We start from the raw sequence: 14,260 nt of genomic DNA on the forward strand, positions 1-14,260 counted from the left end.
AACCCCAGTGGGTCTACGTCAACTTCTATCCTCCTTTGCTGAATATTGTGCCTCAGACGGTTTAACTATAAACTACAGCAAATCCAAAGTGATGCATTTCTCTAGATCCTTACGCCAGAAGAGCCATCTTTGGCGTGTAAATGGAAACCTTATTGAACAAGTTACTATGTTCAAATACCTTGGGATTTATTTCCACTCAAATATGTCTTGGACAGCTCACATTAGAAATGCTTGAACCATAGCGTGCATAACCATGAAGGCAATAATTTGGTTTTTTTATTCTAAAGGCGGACAATACATCCCAGCTGCCATCGTTGTCTTTAAGAGTAAAGTAGGCTCGCAATTTTTATACAGAGCACCTGTGTGGGTTGAAGTCTGTGGAGAATCGATTGATTCCCTCTTCTATTTTCTTCAGAAAATTACTGATGCCCCTGTGTAGCTGGAGTATCATTGAGGGCAGAATTGGGACTTAGGTCCTTTGAAGCACAGGTATGGGCGGCAACTTTTAGGTTTTGGATTAAAACCCTGTTCTCTACAGAACCAAATGGCTACTTTCACCTGCTACTGACCGATTCCTATCAAAGCCCTTGGAGTAAATTGATCAAAAACCATGTCCAGGCCTCGGATATTAGCCCTTATAATCTGAAAGAACAAGGGCCTTCAGCAGCTCTCTCCTCGATCTTAGGTTGTTTGAGTGAACTGGATTATAGAAGTACTATGATAAGAGCATGTAGAGTATGCTCACCGATATATTTGAGTTTAACATTGCCACAATCTCTTCCAGCTTACTCCAATTTCTTGACAGTTCCACGTTATTGATGATTATTTATGTTAGCCAGATTGAACGCCATTCGATCAGGAGAGTGCTGGGACGTTTAAATAGGGTTCCCTATACTGAGCAACTCTGCCAATGTGGCTCTGACCAAATAGACACTCTTCAACACTGTCTATTTGAACGTAATATTCTAAATGTGACAAGAGACAGATGGATCAAGCCCTATATCCAGGACCCAGGAAGTACAGAGGACAATTTGAGGCTCCTTTTAGCAGGGGTGGATTTTAATACTACTTTAGCAGTAGCCAAGGTCCTCTCCCAATTGGTTAAAGAAAAAACTTGATAAATTTTAATACTATACAGATTATATATTAAAAGACTTTTCCTATTTTAACTCTTAATTCTAGTGTGGCACTGCTCAGAGCCGAATAGGCTGTATGAGCAATATTATTAAAGTAAGTATTATTGATTATACAACATAAAATGGAGGAACAAAGAGAACCCAGAGCAGAACTACAAGTGACAAAAGGCACAGGTTGGACACTTGTCAGCTTCTCTCAAGTTTTGATGGGAAATATATGCAGCTTGGCAGAATGTTGGACAAGTGACAGTTGAAAAGTCCATTGGACAGCAGTCAGAGAGCCAAGCTGCAATACTAGGATGCCTACATTTCTCAGAGGAGGCTGCCAGAGTGGAGAGAGAACTTCAGCCTCTGGTGAGAGAAACCAGATGCTCAGGCCCACTCTCTTCTGTGCCTGAGGCTGTAATGGTTTTAAATGTGTGTGTGTGTGTGTCTTTAAATACTTTGTGTAGTATAGATGAAGAATAAGGGTGAAAGAGAGGGATGAGTGAGTGAGATGATTCGTTGATGACTGAGAGTGTGGGTGGAGTGAACTGCTGTTTTTAGACTGAGAGAGAGAAAAGATTCAGTCTGGGGAAAGCAGACATGCTGTGTGCAGCCTGAGCATGTTTAAGCTTTTCTGAGAGAAATATAACCTGTGTGGAAGCCTGAACTATGTATCTTTGTGAAAGAACATTCAGTCAGGGCAAGAGAGGCAAGCTGTGTGTGCGCCTGAAAGGAAGTCTTATGTGTATTTGAGTGACTGTGTCTATGAAAGTAACTTTAAGAACAAATAACACTCTTTTGAAGCCATCAAGCTTAAGAAATAATATAAAACCAATATGCTTATTGTAAAAATAAAAGTTTATTTTTTTTTCAACCCAGAGCATCTGTTATTCCCATATCCCATTCCTATCTTCAGGGCCACATAATCCTATGAAGGAGCCTGACATTTGGGCACATTATTAAAGGGGAAATGTAAGTTATTTTAGAATATAATTCCTGGTGGCAGCAATCTACCCAGAGGGGGCAAGAAGAAAAGGGTTAAAGGAAAAATCTAACTGAGAGAAAGAAAGGGGCTCATAACAGAGACACTGAGAGATCTGTTGACTGAGGGAGAAGACTGTGGTTAACTTGATTTATGGCACGTTTGTGGTACTTTCTATTGTATAATATGATTTGTTTAATTTGACTTTCTTATTCTAAGCCACCTTCAATCCCACTTTGCAGGACAAAGGGAGGGAAAATATAAAATAAATAAATAGCCCAGAAAGACAAAATTATCTTAATATTTTATTTTTGCCTATTTCAGAGATATCCCCAGCCAAGGGGCCAGAAGAAAAAGAAGGTTGTGAAGTACGGAATGGGTGGCATGATTGTTGTGCTGCTGATTTGTATTGTCTGGTTCCCTCTGCTCTTCATGTCTCTAATCAAATCTGTTGCAGGCGTCACAAATAAGCCTCTTGATGTTTCCATTACAATAACCTTAGGTGGTTATCAGGTACAAACAAAACCAAATGCAAAATTGCACATTTTTCCTTCTTTATATTTATGTTAAATTTTCCTTTTACTAATGTGGAGCTTGGGTTTTGGTAAAAAGCTATTGATTTTTTAAAATTAAATTTTAATGAAGAAAAATCTGCAGCTATATATTCCTGTTTTTCAGCCTATATTTACAATGAGTGCTCAGCAGAGTCAACTCAAAGATATGACTAAAGATGAATACAGCCGCTTTCTAAATGCATTTAGGGATGCTGTAAGTAATTTTCTTTTGCTACTTGCTACACATTTAGATTTTAGCTTTAGATTATGTTGTTAATATTATTTTTTCATGATATATGATGATGTTGAAATCATTCAAATGTGTGCTTGACCAGAAGATTATACCCTTGGACTCAGTCTAGTTGTGTGCAGTCCATGTGTTGCAGAGTCCCACTGGGATGAAAAAAGTCCTGTAGGCTCATAGGTTTCTTTTGAGAGCTCAGAGATTTCTTTTAGATTCCAGTTGAGAACAGAGATAATACATACATACTAATGTTCGACTTATAAGTTGAACCAGTTTATTAAGCAGAAAGCGATAGCTAAGAATCAAATAATGTACACACAAGCATGTTATGTTACATCATCTGCAGTGATTGATGTGGTCCTCTGAGAGTCTACTAAAGTGGCCTACTGTTCTATTCCCTGGCTGAGAATGTCATCAAGCGAACATTGTCAAGTTTCTCAAGACTAGCACGGAGGAAGCAGAAGTTAATAATTATGTCTCAGCTTACTCCTGCTGTGTTGGAAAACATTATATCAGGTGCCTTCAAGGATCCCGTTATCGATCCCTTCACACAAGCATTGTGACATTAAAACCTTCAATTCCTAGTTTGCACAACTGAATTAATCACATTACAGTTGGTTAGGAACAAGAAAAACTACAGAAGAGGGCAACTAAGTGTTGTGGCAGTTTTAACCCAGGAACCTGAAAACAGTGATCTGTGAAAGCCCTTTTTATTTGAGAACAGGAACATGCTCAGAATAAACAAAAATTTCACAGAGACAAAGCTACGCAGAAAGAGACACAGATATATATACACACACACGAAGTTTCACAGCTGTGAACCATATCTCTATAAACTTAGAAACCTGATGAGATGTAAGGTGCCATACATACTTTTAGCACATGTTTGCAGACAAAAGAGCAGTGATACATCACATGGTTTTCTTTATCTCATGAGTTCAGATCAGAACTGTGAGTTCATGCTTTAAAATGGAAATCACATACTGTACCAACAATTACCAGTTGGTATTCTAAAATATGGGACCATTTTTTATTTGAAAAAATCAATGATGGAATCTATCAAGCTGAAAATTTCCCCCAAACAACAAATTTTATGGGAAAATGGTTCCCTTTTTTTGAATACATTTCTAAAGAAAATCTATATCCTCCCAATAAAATATACCAAACAATCCTGAATCTATAATCCAAAATATATCAGATCATTCAACTTGAATTTGTCTTTCCATGTTTTACCCTTCTCTGTTATGTAGTTTTTAACAATTTACCCATGTTGTATTTCATATTGTAAACAGTTTTGTTAATAATTGAAATAAATATATATATATATATATTAAAAAAAAAAGAACTGTGAGTTCATTTGTTTATCTTTTGTCTCTTGTGTCATACGTGACAAGCATTTTACATAACTGAGAACAGGACTCATTTTGAGGGGGAACACGCAGGAACACAGTTCCAGCAGTTCCCCAAAGAGGTCACATGTCAGGTGGCCCCGCCCACCTGACTCTCGGCCATTCGGGGCCAGTTTCAGCCTGGATTTGGGCCAAAACAGCTCAGATTGGGCCTCTGACGGGTGGTGGATCATTCTCCCACTCAGCAGCGGCCCAATCCTGACCATTTTGGGCCCCTTTTTGGCCATTTTCAGCCCCTTTTGCCATTTTGGGCACAATTTCGGCCCTGAATGGCCAGGATTGGGTCCAAAACAGCCAGGATAGGTGATGTCAGGGGGTGTGGCATATGCAAATCAGTTATGCTAATGACACACTTCTGGTGATGGCAAGAGGTGTGGCATATGCTCATGACTTATGCTAATGAGTTCCTCCAGCTCTTTTTTCTATGAAATGACCCCTGACTGAGAACATGTTGCAAAAGAACAAATGCATTATAATAAACTGGCCACTCTATAAAATAAAGAGTTGGAGCACCTTTCCTATGAAGAAAGGCTATAAAGTCTATGATCTAAGTTTAGAAAAGAAGATGAATGAGGGGGGTGTTAGAGGTTTATAAAACTATGCACGAGGTAAAGAACTTCTTCTCCTTGTCCCTAATACAAGAACTTGAGTGCACCCCCCAAAAAGTTGATGGGCAGTATATTCAGTACAGACAAAAGAAAATACTTCTTTGCTTAAAATGATGGAATTTACTCCCAGCATATGTTGTGATGGCAACAAGCATGAAAGGCTTTAAAACAGGATTAGACAGATTTATGAAGAACAGATTCATTATCAGTTAAGGAATCTTTCATAAGCAGAGACAGCAAACCTCTGAACACCTGAGCTAGGAGGAACCATCTTTACTTTTATTTTTGCCATTATTTTATTTTATTAAATTTGTAGCCTGTTCTCCCTGCAAGCAGGCTCAGTGCAGATAACACCATCTAAAATAGGAACAACTAGGATATAAGATAAAAGTTTAATAATTTACAAATATTAAAACAGTTTCAGAATGCAGCACTAACATCCCAAATCCTGTGGGGCAGGGTGGCATGCTGTTTATAAATGGACAGCAGGACCAGGAGTAGGTAACAGTGCAAGAGTAGAAAGAGGAAGCAGGAACAGGAAAGTTTGAGGAAGGAAAGGGTGATGGAGATGCTGGGGGAAAGATACATCAGTGGTGGGTGGGTTGGAGGGGACAAACAAGGAAGGAAAATAGACCCAGTGAGTGAGATGTGATTTCCTCTCCCCAGCAAGTCCTCACAAGCTTTTCTCCGTGATCACCTTACACTGAAACTGCCCCATTGGGTCCTATAGCAAAAGGACATTATCAAAATTATTCCTTGAACGTGTTCTTGTTAATTGTGTAAAATGTCATATTCAGTAAAAATTTGTCTAATTGTGATTTGTTCAGAAACAATCCATCAAACTGGAATATAAACATAGGTATTTGTCATAAAAAGTGCCACGCTTTGATGGCCTGGAGCCACTGGCTTCACTGGGGGCCCAGATTGCGGGCAATGAGGGGGAGGCGGGCGGGGAGACAGCATGGCAGCTGCCATGTTGCGGAGGGGCGGGGAATAACCAGGGGCCAAGGGAGCACACCCGAGCACATCCGGTGCAGGCCCCCTGGTCTGGGAAGCCGCATAAAATTCTTTATGCTGGTCTTCCTCTTTCCTGTAAGAAGTAGACTGTTGCCAGATCTTCCTCCTGCTTCACCTATTGCCCTGGTTATGTTTCATATTATTTCTTTAAAGCAGTTTCCAGTGATACTTTTGAAGTCACTGAAGAATAAAGTTTTGGCAGTGCGTCCTTCTACCATTAATATCTTCAAGGTCATTATGTATCATCCTTTTTCATTTATCTTCCTATTTCATTTCTTCAGGCAGCTTTGCAATTTTTAGAGAATTATGGTATAGAAGATATAACAATTGCACAGCTAGAAGGTAATTCAAATTCCTTGTGGACCATCAGTCCTCCCAGCAGAAGGAAAATGATTGACGAGCTCAACAAAACAGACTCTCCATTTACTCTGGTTGTTTCATGGAGTGTTCAGAGGTATGGCTTCACTGGCAGCATATATGGTTATCATTACTGTTCTAGTGACAGTGTTCTGCAGTATTCTTCTCTTTTGTCCCCAAGCTTGCTTACTATCATTTACAGGGCAAGGCCCAGACAGCCTTAAGATTTTTAATTCTATATTTAACAGGAAAGTAAAATGGCCCTGGAAATAAATTATCCAAGTGGCTCCATATTTGCTCCTAATCAAGTTGAAAGGTGAGTATAGAAGTATAGTTCAAAGGGCACAAAACTGTAAAGTTCAGTTGGCCGATCCCATCCAGTGCAAATTTTGCTAACCTCCACCTCTTTAATTTTTGATGTTTTGTAAGGTATGAAATTTTCTACACAAGATTTCATTGATGAGTAGAAATACTACTATAAATATTAATATTGTACCATATTTTGTTTCTTTGTTTAGCTAGGTACCTAAATAAGAAAAATGTAGAGAACTACTTACATTCCTTCCAATAAGAATGTTTTAAGGCATATTAAAAATGATATAAAAACAAGTTCAGCAATTAAACACAATAGTTTCAAATCAATTGCAAAAAATTCACAGTATTTGGCATGCTTTTGACTTTCCCCCCTTTCCACTTTTTCACTCAATTGGCTGGTATTGTTTCTCTGTAAAGAACCAGTTCTCTTCCTTTTTAACAAGTGAGATGTTGATTGGGACAGGCAGGCACTTCCATCTCCTCTCCTCCTGCCCCCACTGTTGGGAGCCATCAAAGCCAAGTGGTACCAGACTGCATCAGAAGCAACAGGTGGAGTGCCCACCACCTCAGCTGCAGCCTGATGGAATTGTCCACTTGACTTTGATCTGGCCAGCCCCAAGTGTCAAGCAAGAGCCTCTTTCCATGGTGCTGCTAAGATGCAAGAGACCCCAGGCTGTGCAGCAACAAGTGATGGGCAAGCCAAATGTTCTTTCCCGCTACTGCTCCTCCTCCACAACATTGGCCCACCAGGAACATTTCTTGTGAGCTTAAATGATCAGTGAACCCCTATTATATGCTGGCAGTTTGAACTGACCAACAATATTTAGTTTGTATGTACAATAATAACAGTACTGATATTATAAGCGATCAGAGTGTCATACTTTCTAATAATTCAACAGTAACCCTTTAAAGTGCCCTGAGAGCCCAGGTGAACCTGCTCTCACCAGATCTCATAAACTAAACAGGATCAGCCTTGACTAGAAATTGGATGGGAGACCTCTAGTGAAGACCAGTGTTGCAGAGGCAGGCAATGGCAAACCACTTCTGTTAATCTCCTGCCATGAAAGTCCCACTAGAGGTCGCCATAAGTCAGCTATGACTTGAGGGCACTCTCTACCACCACAAGCCTATAAAGTATATCATTATTATTATCCATTTTTATAAATTATAGATTAAAATACCAACTGAAATTTAAAGACATGTGTATATTAAAATAGGCTTGTAGCGGCTTAATCCTTGCCCATGAAGGTCAGACAAAGCAATTGATAGGCTTCATGTAGCAAGTCCTCTAGGCAGATGACTTTAATTATGGAGCTTGCTATCTTATGATCAGAATTATGGCAACTATCATGTGCTTGCATGATCCTGTTAACCATTAGAAAACACTTCATAGAAGTAATTACAAATTTTTGGAGAATCCACCAAGATTTATTAAGTCTAAATTGACCGGTACTAGGCCTAGGTTACTATCTTTCTTGCACATACACTCTATGATGGTGCAGCTGTGTTATGCAGGAGCCACTTGAATGGAAGTGCAGGACTGCAGATAGCCCATATAGGCATCTTGGCTTCAGAAAAGCTTTTAGCAACAAATTGTGGAGGGCTCTGGAAAAGCAGTGTATACATTTTCTAAACAAATAAATGAACATGACTAAAGGTGATTATATGATTATATTTATAGCTAATGATGATGTATAGGATTAGGTTTTCAGTTATTTATGATGATGCAGACTCCATCATCCTGTGTGAATAGTAACTTGAATATAATAAAATCAGAAGAATTATACTTTGTCATAATTTTGTGAATACATATTGTAAATTCTGTTGATATCTTTTTATAAAAGAAACCTCTCCCTTGGAGCAAAATCTGAGATAGCGTCTTCTAAACAGTCATTTCACCTTCCAAAAAAAACAAGAGAAGACATTGCTGACATGATGGATACAAATAGTGTGAAAGAAGTGTAAGTTATTTTCCATGTTTACTAGTAAATTAACGTTTTTTTCTTTTAACCAAAGCTAAAAATTATTGGCCAGCGCTACTACAAAACAGTATTGTTTATGACCACAGAATATTTGTATTTGTTTCAGTAGGGTCAGCTGTGTTCCTATTTTTAAAACACTATTAAAATTATGCATTAGGATGACAATATTTTAACAAAGGACAACTCCATTTCACAGATCTTTACCAGTTTGTGTTCCATTATCTGGTTATTCCTAAGGTGCTGTTCTAGTCAATTTCCACTGAATTTCCCAATTACTCATTCAGTATAAGAGCAGTGTCCAAGTAGTGTTCATGCTTTGCAGACATTGGAGGATTTTTAGGAGGACTACGAAGGACTTTCCCCATAGTGGGCTTTTCCCTTTCTGCATTTTCCCCTAGTGTCTGCCCTTGGATATATACAATAGTAGCTTGTTAAAGGCAAGGGGCATGACAAACCAGTGAACGGTCTACAGAATTCCAGTACATTTTGTTCTGAGAGCCAGTTTTTCAGGGGAGTGGGGACTGGGGAGGCCAACATGATACAAAATCAGTAGAAGTGAATTCCACAGTTATACCTGAATTTAATAGCCTACTGAACGGTTTGACTTTTATAAAGTGTCTTGTATATTTTTAATGAAATAAGTTTGTGTTTAACATTTGATGAGGGTGCTTATTGTTGCTGATGACATTGTGCGGTTTGGCATTGTCAGTTAGCTGTTGGAAAAGGGATGATGCCTGTAGTTGTATTTGATGTCCTTACCTCTACACATCTGATTAGTGCTTTGAAGCACAATAACACTAATCATGTGTTACGCAGCTTTGTACTCCGGATGATAAAAATGTGTCTTTGGCTATTTGGCTGGTGGGGGAGGAGAGGTTGTCAGGGGTGTGTGGAAGAAACACAAAAGGAGGGGATCACTGTAATGACAATTTTCACATCCCCGTGTTCACTCTGAAAGTAAGAATTTTTATCACCTTCACAACATGAACACCTTTTCTCTGGCTAAAATATGAGAGGCATGAGGCATTGGATGAGAGATACAATTCCAGAGAACGGGAGGGGGAAGCTAGGCCAGCTGAAATCACTAGAAACAGCTGTTGAATGGGTTTTCTAATACAACTAGCCAAAAGAAGACACAAGACAGCAATATATGTAGGCATATGAATGGTTTAAATGACTGGTTTGCTTTACTGCATCATGTCATTTCAGAGAGTGTACTTGCTCTATATACCAACTTAAACTGGCATCTCCCTTCATTTTTCTTTTTCAGGACTCTAAGCCAGGTATATCCACATTATATTAAGGCACCTAGTGATTCTGTGGCAAAGCCCATAAAGCAACTTTTGAAAGGTATGGATTGTCTGCAGCAAACTGTTTGCTTTCGAATGACAAATACTCTCTGACGTTAGCACCTGGATCATCTGGTGTGTTGTTCCTTCCCTAACAATGAGGAATTTGCGGGGGTCCAGGACCTTTCTGTGAGCATATTGTAAGGATTCCAGGCAACTCTCAAAAGACTTCACTTCAGGAGTTAAAGTTCCTTAGTGATAAGATGCCAGTTTCATGCTCTTACATCATCCTTGCTAGGGGTGACGGCTACAGAAAAGCCTAAAGCAGATAAAGGTTCTCCACGATACCTCCTACTTCCCCCAGCTCCTCCTTCTAACAGTCCTCAACTCTGCAAGCAGGGAAACAGGCTGTGGGACTCATAGACTTCTCAGGGCTAGGCAGGTTCCCAGGCTAGGGAAAGATTACAGCAGGAATCAGCAACCACTTCCCCTTCTCAATTTCCCACCCCAGTGACAGAATCACTACAACAGCATCAGCTTCAGCTGCAAGGGTATGACAGGTGATCCTGAGCACCTGACACGTATTACCATAACTTTCTCTTGTTTATCCAGTGTTGCCGGCCATCTTAATGAAAGCCTGATGTGGAGGGGTAGAATGACTCCTTCTCATTATGCCCTGCAGTCTGGCATTCAGGCTGCTGTCATGGAGGAACTGAGCCACACAGAGACAGAGTTTCTCTTCTCCTTCTCCTTTACTCCACTATCAGTCCCTCAGACCCTGAGGTGCAGCTGCTGCCATGGGATAAACAAGAACATATCCAATGGAGAGGCTCCCTATCAAGTACAATGAGGAAATGGCTTTCCTGCCACAGGCTTCCTCTCCTTTCTGTTTTGCTGTTGGTCATTTCATTTTACACATACAAAAGATAACATCAAAGTGTGGATCAGGTGAAATTAAGGGTCACACCAGATTAGACCCTGCAAGTTCTGTAATCGCATTTCCATTGTATTTTTATTGCTAGATATGGGCTGCAGGAAACTCTGATTTGGATGGATCAGTGTTGTGGTGAGGATTTAAATCTTTCTCCCCATTACATTTTCTCAGTCTCAACAGGCCTTCTGTAGCTATTAGCTCCATTGGGAGAAACATACAGAAAACATCCAGGCAACCTTTTTATTTCCCCCAGTGGTGCAAATAATGGCTCCAGGAAGCTGTTTCAGGTTGAGAGAAATGCCATGAATCTCCTCCTCTTACTGTGAACTGCAGCCCTAGCCAGAAAATGCACAATGGAGATACACTCACAGAAGTTCCCGCAACCTTTGTTAAAATGTAGTAGGGGACCAGATGAAAATGATTTCTGTGTGATCCGTACCAGAGGCAAGCAGTTACTCATGCTGCCTTTCTATGCAGGGTTGCTCCAGTCTGAGCCCACTGAAATCAGTAGACTGGAATAACTGCATAGGAGTGTCAGTCATCTGAAATTATAAAAATGTAAGTCATAGTGTTATGAACTACTGACCAAATGATTTCTCATTTTGGTAGGTGGTGAATTTAAAAATATTATCATTTCATTGGTTAAAAATAAATATGATAATAATATCAATAATTCTGATGAATTTCATGAATGGTGGACTGTCAAAATGAACAAAACAGAAAAAAAAGATGGCAAACCAGACAGCCTGGAACTTATCGTATTCAGTGACAAAGTTAGCCCTCCTAGCCTTGGATTCTTGGCAGGCTATGGGTAAGCCAACGTCTTTTCCTAACATTAGCATATCATGTGCAACATTTGACTGAACTTAGATACTGCTAATTCTCCTCGGCAATAAAACTGCTCTAATTTGGTTTTCAATTTGTTAAGCCATCGTTTAATAAAACCTCATTGCATATTCCATGATGTTCAGGTGCTACAGTCCTAGATCTTACATGTCTTTGGAATGTGGGAAAATATTCCTGTCTTGAATTTTAAATTCTTACTTTCTTTGCAGTACCCACATTCCATCACTTCATAACTGTAGAAATTACTTTTGATTTTTTTTTAAAAAAATCCTTTCTTATTTTGCAGTATCATGGGACTATATGCCTCTGTTGTCCTTGTGATAGGAAAATTTGTTCGTGAGTTCTTCAGTGGGATCTCCCACTCCATAATGTTCGAAGAGCTTCCCAATGTGGATCGTATCCTGAAGTTGTGTACAGATATCTTCTTGGTTCGAGAAACTGGTGAACTGGAACTGGAGGAAGACCTATATGCAAAATTAATATTCCTGTACCGCTCACCGGAGACTATGATCAAATGGACTAGAGAAAAAACAAATTGATCTCTTTGCAAATCAAGATGACTTCATCTGATTTTCTTTTTTTAAAAGCACAACGTTTTCTTAAGAGCTAAGCCTCTTATAACTGGGTAGCAATGGATTTTTAGTTCAAGGAGCTTATCTGATTGGTTCCCTCAAAATCCATGCTACATTTGAAAGCAAGTACTCTTTGTTTTCAAATGCCAACTCCTCTAACATCAGAGTGATTTGTTTTTCAGTTTACTAATGAAAACATTTGGAATCCTTATCTGGCTACATTAACACCTTGGACTTAGCTTGGTCTCTCAAGAAGGAAGGATACCACATGTGAATTAACTGGTCCTCACTTTTTTTGGAGTGATACATCTTGGATTGTGCAATATCCCGCTTTGCCTCATTGATGTTCGAAGGACACTAGGAGTCAGAGTTGCCCTTTGAGGACATTCAAGACCACGGGACAAAGCAGGTGCTGAGGGCATCTTTATTATGCACATTTCTTTTTTAAAAAATCAGAGGTTTCTGTTGAAGATAGTGCAGAGATACTATCAAAAGGGGGGATCAATGACATTGTCTTTAATTGCCTTATTTTATTTGAACAATTACAGGAGACATTGAAACATCAATGACTTTACTCAGGAAAAAACTGTCAAGATTCAACTGATGGATACTCATTGTGTAATATTCTGCAGGACCATTTTTTCCAAAATAACTGCTCCAAAATTAGCAGGCGTTTAAAAAAATAGGCAGTTGAATTTTATGAGAAGCCTTCTAATTTCTTAGAAAGATTTGAAGACTGAGTAGGATGTTCTTTTTCTCTCTCCACAGCCTGCTTCCCCCCATTTTTGACATTTTAATGCAATGATCTGGCTTGTATTTCTTTCCAGGATTTCAGGTATACAAAAATGTTTACATATTTGAATTCACATTTTTACATCCAAGACGGGTTTTTAAAAACTTCCCAGTCATGAGAAAAGTGTATATATAATGAGCTTGAAAAATGGCCTTTTCTTAAATTATTACTCTTGGTGACACAGGCTGCTCAGCAGAGGACACTGTAGCATGAACATTTACTGTTGCAATGTAGTTTTCATCCCATGATTTAGAAAATGCCGTTTCTTAACGATACCAAATCACTGAATGGCTAAGGTATGCTAAGGGTTATACTGTGTAGTTTTGAATCCGTAATGACTTCAAATAAAGCACACGATGCTAAGTCATTTTAGAAGTATTTTTTCCTGTGCTTGTTTACATTGAATGGAAAATTCTTTGCATACATTAAATATGTTTATGTTGAGAGTTAGCAAGCTGTGAGAGTGTTAGTAACCATTTGAGAAATCCTTATTAGCTATTTATTATATATGTTGATATAGTAAGTCAACAGAAAGTAGATGACACATGATAACTGATCAGATGAAGTATAGGCACATTTCAATCCAGGATTTTGTTGAAATAGAATAATACAACATAATGAGATGATGACACACCCACAGAGTTGATATGATTCCATGCTAACATTGCTGATACCTTTCTATACTGTGAAAATTAGCACATGCTGACCCTAAGAGAAATATGCACTTACGAACCAGTTCATCATATTGTACCAATAAAATGTGCTGCAACTCGAACTCATTAACAATACTCAAATTTCCTAGCAAATCAAAATGCAAGTGGGATAGTGTTATGCTACAAAAGAAATGAATTACTTAAAAATTAGCTGTTCTTTGTAATAGCTACTCATGGAATCAATATAAGCAGTGAAGAGTCATGTGGCACCTTAAGGATTAAAAAGGATTAACAAAGTGTTACATTCCTGTGCAGAGCCAAAATGTGTACAAGGTTGGATAGTGTATCCAACACTTTTGGATAGTGTAATTATTATAGGAAAAAAGCCTATTTCTTGATTAAAGTTTTTAAATAATACCTGTTTGTTGCTGTTCTGTGCAGGTGCAACAATTACTCTGAAAAAAATAAGAGCCTGGCTGAATCAGACTGGTAGTCCATCTAGTCCAGTGTCCAGTCTCATGTTGTGGCCAATCAGTTATTATGGAGGGCCAACAATAGGAAATAGAGGTTGAGGCCTTCCCCTG

General features: G+C 38.9%; 1 protein-coding gene across 1 annotated transcript in view; it reads left to right on the forward strand.

Moving 5' to 3' along the window:
• The window catches only part of PIEZO2 (piezo type mechanosensitive ion channel component 2), a 138,434-nt gene extending 124,454 nt beyond the window's left edge, over positions 1 to 13,980 (forward strand). Inside the window, exons 41-47 of the mRNA XM_054984822.1 lie at positions 2,428 to 2,616; positions 2,782 to 2,871; positions 6,217 to 6,389; positions 8,452 to 8,568; positions 9,860 to 9,939; positions 11,422 to 11,623; positions 11,945 to 13,980. Coding sequence (XP_054840797.1) covers positions 2,428 to 2,616; positions 2,782 to 2,871; positions 6,217 to 6,389; positions 8,452 to 8,568; positions 9,860 to 9,939; positions 11,422 to 11,623; positions 11,945 to 12,197 — 1,104 coding nt within the window. The 3' untranslated portion in view covers positions 12,198 to 13,980. The remainder of the gene's footprint in view (positions 1 to 2,427; positions 2,617 to 2,781; positions 2,872 to 6,216; positions 6,390 to 8,451; positions 8,569 to 9,859; positions 9,940 to 11,421; positions 11,624 to 11,944) is intronic.
• The last annotated feature ends 280 nt before the right edge of the window (positions 13,981 to 14,260 follow it).

This window comes from Eublepharis macularius, chromosome 7 (assembly GCF_028583425.1).
Source record: "Eublepharis macularius isolate TG4126 chromosome 7, MPM_Emac_v1.0, whole genome shotgun sequence".
Lineage (NCBI taxonomy): Eukaryota > Metazoa > Chordata > Lepidosauria > Squamata > Eublepharidae > Eublepharis > Eublepharis macularius.